General features: G+C 40.0%; 1 protein-coding gene and 1 long non-coding RNA gene across 4 annotated transcripts in view; one reads left to right on the forward strand and one right to left on the reverse strand.

The window, feature by feature from the left end:
• The window catches only part of septin9a (septin 9a), a 70,622-nt gene that overhangs the window by 39,701 nt on the left and 16,070 nt on the right, over window positions 1-14,851 (reverse strand). For all 3 annotated transcript variants that reach the window (XM_028600219.1, XM_028600217.1, XM_028600218.1), the window contains exon 2: window positions 14,014-14,769. In XM_028600219.1, coding sequence (XP_028456020.1) covers window positions 14,014-14,769 — 756 coding nt within the window. The remainder of the gene's footprint in view (window positions 1-14,013; window positions 14,770-14,851) is intronic.
• Window positions 4,748-7,812, forward strand: LOC114570025 (uncharacterized). Its single transcript, XR_003694450.1, has 3 exons — window positions 4,748-4,851; window positions 6,049-6,130; window positions 7,295-7,812. It is a non-coding gene; the product is annotated as an uncharacterized LOC114570025 (long non-coding RNA).

Genomic DNA, 14,851 nt, shown 5'->3' on the forward strand with positions numbered 1-14,851 from the left:
GATTGACGCCTACTGCACACGAACACAGAGATCAGATACGTGACGGCAGCAATCTAACACAGGTGAGCTCTATTCATTTCTGATTGCTAGTTCTGTTTTTAATGTTTACCTTGTCACTATTCCACATTATTGGCGAAGCATTTCACTCATGTCTTGTGAGTGTTCTCCCCTCTCTGTGTTACTATTCCTCCACAGCAACTTAACAAGTAAACGCTGTCTACTGAAACACAAAAAGGGATTTCTTGCTAAATAGACCAACATTGGAAGATTATAGGTTAACTTAGGCTGCTGAAGAGGAATACTAACTTCGGATAAATTTATGAATATATTTTTGCACAAAACGAGGACTGTGGACTTTTTCCTGATACTGCCCCAACTCTTGCTGCTCAGTACCAGGAACAATAACAACAAGTAAAACCTGTTTCAAAGTTCGCCTGCTTATTGTTTTAAGACAGACTTTTGTCATCCTAAACTTTAGAAGTTAAAATAAACTATTCATCAAAATAAAAGATAATATAAAATAGATTTATCAAAAAAAGGAAAATAATCAGCAACTCTAGTTACAAATACATGTATGGATTGAGAATGTACAGTATGGATGAATAATGCCAGAAATATCTTTTTAATATTTATACAGGATGAGGAAGATTTCAGCAAGATTCACAAGTTGCTGTGTAGCTCTGTTCTTCGCCCTGACTTCTGTGTCGGCTGTACAGAAAAAGCTCAATTCAATCAATGATTTAAAGAAAATCGACTATGGCCAGTCTGTGCCCAAACACAGCCTTGTGCTGCTCTACTGGTTTGCCAACACAGTTGACATTGACGAGAACAATGTCATAAGGCTGACCTTTGACCCAAACAGTGAAGATTATGGCTCACATCATTATGGAAACTATGAGGGGCTGCTGGACCCACTGCCTCGAGGAAATAGATACCGATACTACACTATTGGCAATCTCAATCGTGAAACCTCCATGCCACTTCCACCTTATGTTGTCCGTCCCCCAACAGGGTATGTGGGAGGAAACAGGGACAGGATCATAATTCGTGTCAGGGAGCAGAACATAGCAGGGCAAGCTTGGCAGAGGATAGACCAAGTGTATATCACACAGCATATTCAACATGAGGGTACATATGATCCAGATCATACCTACCAGATCACTACTAACCTCCTGAGAGAGATCAGAGAGTTTTCTGTGGGAGAAAACCAACAGCCAATGCAGTATCTCAGAAGCTTCTATGGAAGTAACGCTGATGATATCCATATCAGAAACACATGGGGTGAACTTGCTTGCCTTGGGCTGCTGTTGTTTATTGTGATCCAGGAAAGGTACTCCTTTAACCAACACAACAACATAACAAAAAACAACCACACACCTCAAAACAACAACAGACCGGAAAACAACTACAGACCAGAAAACGGCAGACCAGAAAACGGCAGACCAGAAAACGGCAGACCAGAAAACGGCAGACCAGAAAACGGCAGACCAGAAAACTGCGGGCCAGAAAACTGCGGGCCAGAAAACTGCGGGCCAGAAAACTGCGGGCCAGAAAACTGCGGGCCAGAAAATGGCAGACCAGAAAACGGCAGGCCAGAAAACTGCGGGCCAGAAAACGGCAGACCAGAAAACGGTGGGCCAGAAAACGGCAGACCAGAAAACGGCGGGCCAGAAAACGGCGGGCCAGAAAACGGCTGACCAGAAAAAAGACAAAATGATTGGAATGATGATGCTTTGGCAATCTGCATTATTTCTTGTATTTGGTTTATTTATTTTATTTATTCTTGGATTTTTTAATACACTGGGAAAGTACATGGCAATAAATGAGGGATAGTAATTAATATTGTCTTAACCAAGGTGTGATGGTGGTGCTTTTCAAGGACAATGAGGACCACGAAGCCAGCAGGACTCATAAGTTGAATAGCAACAAAGATTCAGACAATTACGACACATCCGTATCTCTGAACGATGGCCAGGTGTTGTTCTGTTTGTTTGTCCTTCCTATGTATACTTGTATTGTGTAGTATATTATTGTATAGTTAACATTAAGTTAATCACAAGACCCTGTACTTTGGTACCAAATCGGTCTCAAAATTCTGAAATCGTTGACGGTACTTGTTTTTCTACAGTTGCATAGGTACCGGGGGATGCAATTCTTCCAGACCTGATGGGGGCAGTATACGCCTACAAGTGTTCTAGTCTGTCGCAAATTGCTGAAGAAGAAGAAGAAGAAGATGAATGCCCGCCAGCATCTCCGTTGGTGTGCACAACGGCTTGACCGCAGTCAGCCACTGGCTTTACCATAACATCTACAACAATAATAATAATAATAATACCATAACATCTACAGCAACAACTTTCTGGTCTTCCCCTGGAGCTCGCAAACCGAAAGTCAAGTCTGCTTCTCTCTGCCATTGTTTGTCACAGCCTAACATTAGCTCCGATAGCTGACATTAGCTAACTTTAGTGCTTGTTTTAGTAGACCTCTATCATCAGTTAAATTAACTTTAACCAGCCTGGTTCTATGTGAAAAACAACAACGACAGAGAGAAACAGACTAACTAAACATGCTTGCGGTCAGGGAGTTCCAGGTGAACTCATGGAAGACGTTACTGTACGCTGGCTGTGTGGTGTTGCCAGGCTTCAGAACAGTGGGCTGTGGGTCCAGAAGATAGGTATTTTCTCCAGATTACATGTAAATCATGCTCTCCTTGCCCCCTCCACTCCAAAACAGTGGAAAAAAAGAGTGACATGAGACACTGTTTACACGCCATGCTATCGACTTTGGTATCAGGTATTGTGTACTTTTGGTGGTATCGGTACTGACTACTAGATTTTTGGTACCGTGGCATCTCTAGTTAAGATTAAGAAATAGTATAGCATTAGGGCTGCACAATATGTCGTTGTTTTAATCGTCATTGCAATATCAAGTGGCGCAATATACACATTGTGAAAGGCTGCGACATATCGCAATAGATACAAAACTGATTTGTTTTAGTTGAAAGAAAATATCAGTAGAAAACTGCACATTTAAATGTAATCTCATTCATTTTTAATGGTGCATTTTATATTCAATTCAATGTTCAATTTGTTCAATAGAAGAATGTTAGAAATGATTTCCTTTCATTTTTTTTAAGATAAGAGACTTTATTAATCCCACACTGTGCTACAGCAGTTCAAAAGAAAAATGTACACACATCAGAATAACACAAATACACATTAATTAGACATAGAAGAAAAAATATACATAAACTAAGGGAAATGGAAAAATAGAATATAATTAGTTATAATAATAATAATAATAATAATAATAATACCATATTTACACAATAAACAACCTTTATATAAACAGACAGTATATAAACACAGATATACAGATGAGTAAGGTGCGAATGAATAGAGAGGACATATTGCACAGTTGGAGGTGACAAAGTAATAAATAGATCAATGTGCAGAGTGCAAAAATATTGTCCAGTGTTGGCTCATATTGCAGTGCTCCATTATGATGTTGTATTAAAGAGTCTGACTGCTGCTGGAATGAAGGACCTGCGGTAGCGCTCCTTCTTGCACTGAGGGTTAAATTCAACAAGCAATGGGTTGTATTTTAGCAGAATACTGAAAGCAGAACGGAGTATACTTTGATATCTGTTTATTTATCGCAAGTAATATTGTTATCGCAATATTCAATAACATTGCTTATCGCATATTTTCCTCATATCGTGCAGCCCTATGTAGCATGCTTGTGAGAATCCTTTAAATGACCCATCTCAAACCATTTGATATGAAGGGCTGAGAGTCTTTGGACGTTCAAAGCTTTATAGCTCTATTTACTAAAAGTAGGCCTGTTGGCAGTGAGCAAAATGGCTTTTATTGTGTATTATGACACTGCTCTGTCATGGTCATAAATCTCCAGGCTTCATTCATGCAAAAATATGATGCTGCAGAATGTATTATCTAATTGTAATAACACACGGATGATTCATTCTGTGTCTGATAGAGATGAAGAGAATGTAAATTGCACTGATGGATAAATGAAACGGATAAGTGAAAGGCTCTATGGTAAGGACAGCCTTTACATCATTATTATTTAATTATTATTTATAAACGCATTAGCTTTAAAAAAAAAAAAAAAAAAACTAGGAATGGATTTTACTTACGTTTTTGTATTATTTCTGTAGTGTTGGAAATTGTGTGTTTGTTAAACTATATCAGTCAGACTGATGTCAGTGTTTTTATTTTAAGTTTGAAGAAACTGGATAGGCACAAGATAGATGTGCAACAACTTTAACTATGCCTTAGTTCTACAGACATCATCAAATAAGAGGCTCAAATGCATTTCAGATTACTATGGATATCTGGAGTTGTCAGTTTTGAAGAACAAATTAGTATTTGTATAAAATGTTTAATTAAACTGATCTGTGATAAGTGAATACTGGCTAATAATAAGTCAGGCACTACTACTAATCGCCTTGATTCTCACTCTGCAGTCCAAACGACGCGCTCACTGTCAAACTTGGACTTGTACAGGCTAGTTTCCTTCCTAAGCATGCTCATAAAATTCCTAGATGACTCACAGAGTGACTTCTCTCTTTACAGAATAAATCCTCTAAAAACTGTAGATACAAATAAGCTTTTTGCATTTTTCAAGGACCATGGCAACATTGACAGGGCATTATACATGACTTTTCTTGCATTCAGAAGGAAGTTTAAACCAAACCGCTGTATTATGTAACTTCCTGAAACCAATAGCAACACTTCTTTTGCCAGTTTCATTTTCAGTGAAACCATAACTTAGAAGTAGTGCATGCTCTCACACAAACGCAGATCACAAACCTAACAGCAGCAGACTCAGGTGAGTTCCTATTTTCTCATTTGATTTCTTGTTTTAAGTAATTGCCGTGGCACTATTCCACACAAATGCTGAAGCATTTAACTTACGTCTTCTTTGTAAGTGTTTTCTCTCCTCTTTGTGTTACTATACGTCCACCGCACCTCAACAAGGAAATGCTGTCTATTAAAACAAAGAGAGCATTTCGTACTAAAACTGTAAATTTGGAAGATACTGGATTTGATTAAGTCAGTCTGCAGAAGCCTCATATTAACTTCAGATAAACTTGCAAAAGCATGTTTGTACAAAATTGCAGATTCCTTTTTAATATTGTCCTAACTCCTACTGCTCAGAATGAGCAGAAGGATCAAAACCTGTTTGAATGTTTACATGGCCACCTCACTGTTTTCAGACAGACTTTTAATTGTCATATCGTTCACACTCCGAGCCGCAGTCTTAGGTCATCAGCTCAGAGGCCGTTAGTGGTTCCCCACACTCCCTTTAAGACCAGAGGGGATCGGTCATTTAAAGCAGTGGCATCCAGGCTGTGGAATGCACTGCCCCTCTCTTAACATGGTTTACATTCTGTTGATTCTTTTAGTTAGATGAGGGGTTTTATGCATCCATGTTTTTCCTTTGTATTCTTATGTCTTTTATTTTTTGCATTTTATTTTATTGTGAAGCTTTGTGAAATTGTGATTTGTATCTGTGAAAGGTGCTATATAAATAAACTTTACTTACTTAAATGTTCGAATGAGCTTATCAAAATAAAAAACATAAATCATAAAAATAATTTATCTCTAGTTACAAATACATGTATGGATTGAGAATGTACAGTATGGATGAATAATGGAAGAAATAACTTAAATAAATTAAAAGTGATACGATCTGCTCCAAAATGTAATAGGCTCTTCCTTGGCCCATGCTACACCCTTCCACCAAGTTTGATAAAAATCGGGCCAGAAGTTTGTATAACCTCATTGGACACACTCACGGTCATCACTCACAGGATGACTGCTCTCTTTACAGACTCATTCCCCTGAGAACTGTACATAAAAATAATCAGCTTTTTGCATTTCTACAAGCACATGACTGGTAAACCCAAAAAGGAAAGAAGGAAGTACTACTTTTCTTTTCTTCAATAGAGACGGTTTGATCTCAACAGCTGTATTATGCAACTTTCTGTAAACACCAGCAACTGTTCTTTTGTCTCATTTACAGGGAAACGGTAACCTAAACGGAGTTCCACCTACTCTCACACAAACACAGAGATCAGATACTTGACGGCAGCAGACGAACGCAGGTGAGTTCTCTTAATTTTCTGATTGTAGATTTGTTTAGTGTTTACCGTGGCACTTTTCCACCAATTGGTGAATCATTTAACCCAAGTCTTTTCTCCGCTCTGTGTTACTATCCCTTTACCCTAGCTCAACAAAGAAACACTGTCTGCCTGCCTTCAAGGCAGCGCTGCGACCGTCCTCTTCAAGGCACCTAACCATCGCCTTCCAGGCAGTGCTGCCTGGAAGACGACATTGGGGGCTTAAAATACTAAACACCGCTGTGCTGCGAAGTTTCTGCCCTCGGCATTGACGCAAACTTTATTTTATTGATAAATTGTCAAGATTACAATTGACTGAATATATGTTATTGTTACATTATGTTGTTAAATGTTTTAAATTTGACAATGTAGTGTGGTACATTGCGAACAAAGGTCAGATATTATATTGCATAAAAGTCTAGTCCAAAAATGGCATAGCAACCTGTGCTTTACAAAAAATAAATGCAAAAATCAAGAATCGAACCGTGACCTTAGAATCGAAAACGTAATCGAATCGAGGATTTGGAGAATCGTGACACCCCTAGAGGACTGCAGATTTTTTTCCTTATACTGGCCTAACCCTTACAACAAAAACTTGTTTCAATGTTCATATGGCCACTTGACTATTGTTTTAAGACAGACCTTTAATTTTCACCCTGTTAGATGTGGAGAATGAGCTATTCATCAAATCATCAATCATGAAAATAATTAATCTCTAGTTACAGATACATATATGGATTGAGAATGTACAGCATGGATTAGGACTGCACGATCTGAGGAAAATATCTAATTGTGATTATTTATATGATTCACGATATTGGAGGGAATGATTGTTTTTGAAACATTCTCATTGAAAATTATTAACATTGAAAGAAATTAAAATGATTGTAGTGTGATTTTTGCAAGGAGCTGTACCAAACAAAGATTTTTTTCTTTAGTCTGTAGGATAGGATTTGTAGGCCGGGACATCTCTGCAGCACCACAATACTTAATTCAAATTGGTTTGACACATTGTGCCAATAACAAATATTGCGCCCCCCTGCGATTTGGATATTGCACTAGTCCATATTGCGATTTCAATTATGATTAATTGTGCAGCCCTAGCATGAATGACTAATGGGGAAAATAACTTTTTAAATATCTTTACAGGATGATGAAGATGTCAGGAAGTGCCACGATTTGTTGCGTAGCTCTGTTCTTCACCATGACTTCTGTGTCGGCTGTACAAAGGCTCAATTCAATCAATGATTTAAAGAAAATCGACTATGGCCAATCTGTGCCCAAACACAGCCTCGTGCTGCTCTACTGGTTTGCCAACACAGTGGATATCGACAACAACAATATATCCCTGACCTTTGACCCTAACAGTGGAGATTATGGCTCACATTATTATAGCAATTTTGAAGGGCTGTTGGACCCACTGCCTTGGGGAAATAGATACCGATACTACACTATTGGCAATCTCCATCAAGAAACATCCATGCCACTCCCACATTATGTTGTCCATCACCCAACACAAGGAAACAGGGACAGGATCATAATTCGTGTCAGGGACCAGAACATAGCAGGGCAAGCTAGGATAGACCAAGTGTATATCACACAGCATATTCAACATGAGGGTACATATGATCCAGATCATACCTATCAGATCACTACTAACCTCCTGAGACAGATCAGAGAGTTTTCTGTGGGAGAAAACCAACAGCAACTGTTGTATCTCAGAAACCTCTATGGAAGTAACGCTGATGTTTTCCACATCAGAAACACATGGGGTGAACTTGCTTGCCTTGGACTGCTGTTGTATATTGTGATCCAGGAAAGGTACTCCCTTAAACTACAAAGCTACAGACCACAAAACGACTACAGACAAGAAAACAGACAAAATAATTGGAGTGGTGTTGCTTTGGCAATCTGCATTATGTTTGTAGTTGCATTGGTTTTATTTATACATGCATTTTATACTTTGGGAAAGTGGAGGACAAGAAATTAGGGCTTTGACTCCGAACTTCGTTATTCAAATATAATTTGAATATTTAAAAAAAACAATAATTAGGCAGCCCTTAATATTCGAACCGGTTATGGGCATTATTTTTTGTAAAGGTGTTTGCTTGTAAATGTTGTTTTCAATTCAGATTCTGAGGCTTTTTCACGCATTTCAAAATTTAACTACACGTCGCGGCGACGCACGTCACTCGGCCGTGGCTTGGTAGTGTTGCATTCTTTTCCTGCTAAAGATGTCTCACCGTGGTCAGAAAAAACAGGGGAGAGGGCTTTGTTCCTCTCTCTGACTCTAGAGTCACTACTCGCTCTGAAGCTACCGGTAATCACAGTCACTCTCGCACTTTAAAACACACACACACACACACACACACACACACACACACACACACACACACACACACACACACACACACACACACACACACACACACACACACACACACACACACACACACACACACACACACACACACACACACACACACACGGCTCGACGCACACACCAGCGCACAAATATAAACATCAGACCATTTACGTAGGATACGGTGAAAGCTCCAAACTTCCTGTCGAAAGCATACTGTTTTTGTCGTGGCAGTGTTTTTCTTCTGAAAACATCATTGCCTGCCTATTGACATTTACTGATACACTGCCCTCTGGTGGACACAACATATACAACTTACGTTTGATACCAATATAGATCTTACTGAAGGCATTTAATGGTCAAAATATTATTAATAAATATTTTAATATATTTTAATATTAATAAACAAACTTTGAATATGATTTTTGGACAAAAGTCAAAGCCCTACAAGAAATAAGGGAGAATAATCAATATTGTCTAAACAAAGGTGTGATGGTAGTGCTTTTCAAAGACGATGAGGAGCATGAAGCCAGCAGGACTCAAATTGATTAGAAACAAAGATTAAAGCAGTTCAGCACCTCAGTAACACTGATCGATGGCCAGGTGTTGCTCTGTTGAATGCTTTGTTTTGCCTTCATATGTTTAAATTTATTGTGTATTATATTATCTTTTTATTAAATGGTGTTCATGTAAAACTGAGATAAAAAGCTTGATATGACATGCTTGTGATAAAAGCCCAAATACTTCAGGACATTTGGAGCTTTAAAGCTCTATTTCCTTAAATTGTATTTGAAATGAGCAAAAAGGCTTTTATTGTATATTATAGTAGGGATGCACCGATACCAGTATTGGGTATTGGTCCATACAGTGTGCATGTACTCATGCTTGTAATCATAAAATGACTCCAATGCTCCCACACCCAATACCATCTCATAGCAGCGCAATATTAACTTCTCCCTCGAGCATGTAGGCAGGCGGAAGAGAAGCAACGCCAGCCGTTTGCAGATTTTTGGCAGTAAAAATAACAGAGGCTCTTACCAAATAAAGGATTGCACTTGGCAACCAGCCAGTCAGTCGTTAATACTGGGTTTTGACATCTCAAAACTTATTTGTTTAGAATGGCTTTTAATACGTTGTAGTGTTGTGACAATTTCACTCTGTTTCTATGTAACCTTTTCTGATTTTACGGTTTTCTAGGTTTCATTCTTTTTATTGTATGATAACTTACATTTTTACATGGCTACTTAATATGCATATGAATGACGACATCGGACTTTGCATTCTTCATTTTTGTGAATTTCTGTAGTGTTGGAAATTGTGTGTTTATTAAACTATAATGTATCAAGCCAATGTCAGTTGTTACAACACTAAATTGAAACTTGACATTTGTGTTGTTCACTCTCTCACTTCCAGTTTACTCGATGAGCAGTCTGGGAGCTGTGTGTGCATTTGTGTATTTGTGCCCAATTTAAAAAATAAAAAAAATCTACAATTAATCTATTATAACAACTGTTGTTAATTAACATTCTGACTTCATGACATTACTCTACAGTCTCACACCCACAATGCTGCACTCAAATATTAAAGCAGATAAAAGTATTATCTGCACCTTATACACCCCCACCCACAATGTTGCACTCAAATATTAGAGCAGATAATAGTATTATCTGCATTTTTGGCTTGCCAATTCTCAATGCATGACTTCACAGCCCACAGCCCAACGGGCTTGCTGTGTAAAAAAAAAAAAACTCTCAATCCACACAAGCTAATTCAGGACTAAATAGAGTACATTGCATTAAGTTGCCTTGCTTAACTTTCCCATTATACCCTTGAATAACTCTCCCAGTCATATTGTAGATGGGCAGTTGCTAGGGTTGTGCCGATGGACGATATCATTGTCCATCGTGATGGCTGGCCGACATCACGATGGAGAGCCACCATTGTGATGCCACGCCCCCCACCCTGTCAAACACGCTAATCCTAGTCGCGGGCGCTGGACGAGAAATTGACAAGTTCGTCGGTAACTAGCAAAGACACAAAGACAAGACATAGGGCTCCTTAAGTGGAAGCTACTATTCCCCCCCTTACGTGCAACCTATTTGTGAAAAAGAACATCGCTTTGAGCAGACTGGATTGGCTGTAGTGATACATTCTCTCTCTCTCTCTCCCTGTCAGTTGCAGCTCGCTCTACCTTCTAGTAACGCTGGACACAGCGGTGTCTCCCCTCATTGGACTAAGTTTGTTGACACTACTCTGTGCGCGCATCAATAAGTAAGTCTGAGGTCCTGTAGGTACGGGACGATGTTCTGCAGGATTTATGAATGTACGTTAGCAACAGGCTAATTCACGAGGGTGCTATTTTATGTGTGAGCTAATATTGCGCATCTGTTCATGTGCGCTGCAAGAGTCAAGTTTCTGTTTATTGAATGAGTTATTCAGTGCAAACATAACCGAGAATGTAGTTTAAACTCAGTAATGATGGTGTATTAGGTTATTACTGTCGCTCAGTTGAAGGCAAACGTCCCGCTGTACTGTCGTTACGCAGATCAAGGACATTGATTGACTTTACTGCGCCGTAGTTAAATGAAAGTAGGTCAAGTTGTAAAAAACTGCCCCTACACAAAAACACACACCTTCACATGTGTTATCAATGAAACACCTTTTCAATGCAGCCACCTTATTAATTTAGTCAAGTCAACTGTGTAAGGATGAATATACATTTAACATTTGTAATCACAAAACAGACAAACACTAGAAGTCCAGAGACAGCTACTGTAGATCCAATTAAATATCACATGAGCCCGGATGTCTCACCGGATACAGTGCTGATACAAGCAGCAAAGGTAAACAGAAACAGAAAACATTTTCAGTTTCAGCCTTCTGAAGAAATACAAAATATTTATGTAGGGAAAAAAAAAAAAAAAAAAAAAAGAATTTGCCTGAATCCGTTCTGCGTGTACTTGTTGAGGAAATGGAAAGTAAATTGCAGTTTTGGGCAAGTGGTCAAAGCAGTGTGGTCAGTCGGTTTACTTTCACTCCAAAATGACTGGAGGTTAAAGTGGGGCTTCTCTCATTTTGTTTTCTCCCTGCAGACAGACTTTACAGGAAATCACACTCTTGCACGCTTTATTTCTTTCTCCATTTTTCTTCCTCTTCTCTCTCACTCCACCTCCTATCTGCTCCTTGCTTCTTCCAGCTTCTTTCTAGCAGCACCTCCCTCCCTTCCTCCCTCCCTCCCTCCCTCCAGATGCACAGCTAAGCAGAAAGATGGAAACCTGAGCCAAATGTGGCAGACGTTGAGACTTAATCCTCTCACTTTTCCTTGCTTACTTCCCTTCTACTGACACAAGGTCACAATTTAGATATTTAGCATGCACATTTGCTGAATGATTAACCAATACTGTGTTACCTAAGAAATTATAGAAAATAAATATTCTCAACAAGAGGCAGATATAAAATAAAATCCTAGGCAGTCTGCAAAGGAAACACAGTGGATAGAGAGAGACACAGACAGGCAACACAGCATAAAAAGTGGAAATTGGAGGCTTTCTATTTTTATGTTGAATGTTTTATGACCTCCAGATTTGGAATGTATCACCTCCCAGCCGCCTACGCCTGGAAACAACTCAACCAGTGAGAGCAACCCATGAGCACAGCTGTCTCCAGATAACAGTACTCGCACACCAGTATAAACATGAGCCATTCTAATAGGATAAGAGTTAGGGAAGGAAACAGCACAAACAACCTGCAAGAAAAGTGTTTTTTAAAGAAGAAAAAAAGCTTTACAAACTCTACAGTCAGTATTGAGTGACTCATTCATTCGGATATTTTGAGGTGAGAGATCAAGGACACCCTTGAAAACGGCCATGCCAGTTTTTCCCTCTTTGGAGCATTACTTAACCCCCATAGTTTGTACCAATGGATTCCTCAGGTCTTCTAGTTTCATATGATACACAGATCCATTCTGGATTTCATGAAACAATATTGGATCATTCAAATATAAATCTATTTGAATCAGAAAATCTGTTTTTGTTTTAAACCCAGCCCTACAAATAAACATTTTCCCACCATAACAATAACCAGTTCCAAACTCTAATTATTAATGTCTACTTGTGAATTAACAAAACGAAATGATAAAGCATACCGTTGAAACTGTAACATAACTTATGCTCTATAACGCTCAGCCTTGCACATGCAGCTTAACCTTTTAGTCTTGTTTTCATTTTTGGTTTAGAGGCCTGCTAATGGCCCGAGAGGCTGCAACTCGTTACACCCCACAGTAACAAAGGAACTGATGAAATAAACATACTGACAATTTAGGTAGAACGTTGCCAGTAATTCAGCTAAAAACACAGTTTGTTCTAAGGGTGGCGCTAAAAGGAAGATAATTTGGTAACCTTGAACATTAGGTTTTATCCACTGAGGATGAGGAATATCCAGAACTTATTTCATGGAAATTCAGCTATTAGTTTTCTAAGATACCTTGTCAGAGCCAAGACTGCCCAGATAGTGGCGTAACAACAGGATGCAACCAAAATTATTAAAAATTAGGAATTACTTTCTTGAGAGTTAGGTCAGAGGTTACCTAAAGATGTCTTGACTCTCGAAAAACTGAAAATTGCATCAATGGAATTAAATCTCCCCTTTAGAAACAAGTAAATGCATCTACTGCATATTCAGCAAACACACAGAAACTGTACACTGCAGGTGTCTATCTCAGGCAATCTGAATGTACAATGATTTTAACAAGTGGCTGATTCCAGTTTAAGTGAGCTGGGCTTTTGAGTTGTTTGCCTGCATGAGTTCTTTTTAAGTGCTGTCCTGGGAGCAGCCCTGGGATTCTCATCATCACCATCCCTGACCTACATTCACATTTGGCCTAGACTGACAAGCTCACAAGGACTCTGCTCTGGCTTTTTATGGTTGGTATTGTTACTTTACAACTGCCTCCCTCCTAGGTGGAACAAAAAGCGCAGAAATCCTGAATAACTACAAAGTAAAGTCAGTAAAGGTTTAAATGCATGTCATACTGAATTACAGAGTTCCGTTTGAAAATCTAATTCAACACGTATTTGAGAGTGTTCAGTGTGGATATGACTAAACTATAGTTTTAAATTCTGTCTGCATCTTTAAGTGCCTCAACAAGACCGCATGAGTTTGTTGCATGAGTGTGTTGCAAGATGAGGTTCAAATGAATCGGTCGGAAACCGAAAAGAGAAACTGAGCAACAACATAAAGCAATGATCATTCGATTTCATCACAGCGTAGTTGCTGCCAAATTGTTGTAAGTCATTGGATTTAGAAAGATAGGCCATGCTAAAACCGGTTACAATTAAAGAAATAAGGACAGTCAAGTGGCACATAAATCAAAAAACACAGATTTTATGTGTAAACTGTGTGAGGCTAAAATTCCTCCTTGAGCAGGTCTCTTCGACAAACATAGTTTACCCTTACCCAACTATTTTACATACAAAACTGCTGAATGCTGAACTGAGCAGGTACTCACGGTCTGTTGGCCGGGCTGCGGGTGGCTCGGTGACGGATGACTGCACCCTCTCCACCCTTGGCTCTGCCAGGGAAGGCAGGGGAGCACTAGGTGCAGGAGGCAGGTGGTTGTTGTTCTCCACTGCACTGCTTGGTACCAAACCTTCCGGCTGTCTGAAGACGGGCATCTCCGGCCTCCTGGAGGCCCCCTCAACTGGGCTTATGATCGGGGACGTGGACTCTGCTCTTCTCTGAGGGGGCTCAGGGATCCTTGAGACTGGGGCTGAGGACAGCGGGGCGTCCATCCTTTTGGGAGGGACGGGGGTCTCATGGGGCCGTGTCATGCTGAGCTCTGCCCGCCTGTTTGTGGAGCTGGAAGTCGAGTTGGAGGAGCTGTCCAGGGGAGTACTCCGATTGCTCAGACTGACCTCAGGCCGCTTGAGGCCAAAGCGGGCGATGCCAGGACTGGGTGAGTTGTCAATCTGCTTAGAGGAGACCTCAATGGACATTTCTGTGCGGCGGGACGATGCTGTGTCAGGGTTACGACCCCCTGATAACTCAATACGCCTCATGCCAGCCTTAGGGGAACGTGGATTGGAGGACTCGGAGGGAGAGGATCTGGAAGACGAGTAGTCAGAGTTGCGGGAGCTCAGGTCATAGCTCCGCTGGCTAGATGTGGAGGAGGTGGATGAGCGGAGGGGGTTGGTGTTTCTACGAGACAGAGGCGAAGGGAGTGTGGATGAATCTGTCTCCTCCACCTCAAACGACCGTTTCAGCGCTGGAAAAGACAAAACATTTGTGGTTAAGAAACAGAAGCATCTCTTAGCCCGTACAGATGCTGGTGCTGGTTTGGGTTGCAG

The sequence above is a fragment of the Perca flavescens genome, chromosome 15 (assembly GCF_004354835.1).
Source record: "Perca flavescens isolate YP-PL-M2 chromosome 15, PFLA_1.0, whole genome shotgun sequence".
NCBI classification, from domain to species: Eukaryota; Metazoa; Chordata; class Actinopteri; order Perciformes; family Percidae; genus Perca; species Perca flavescens.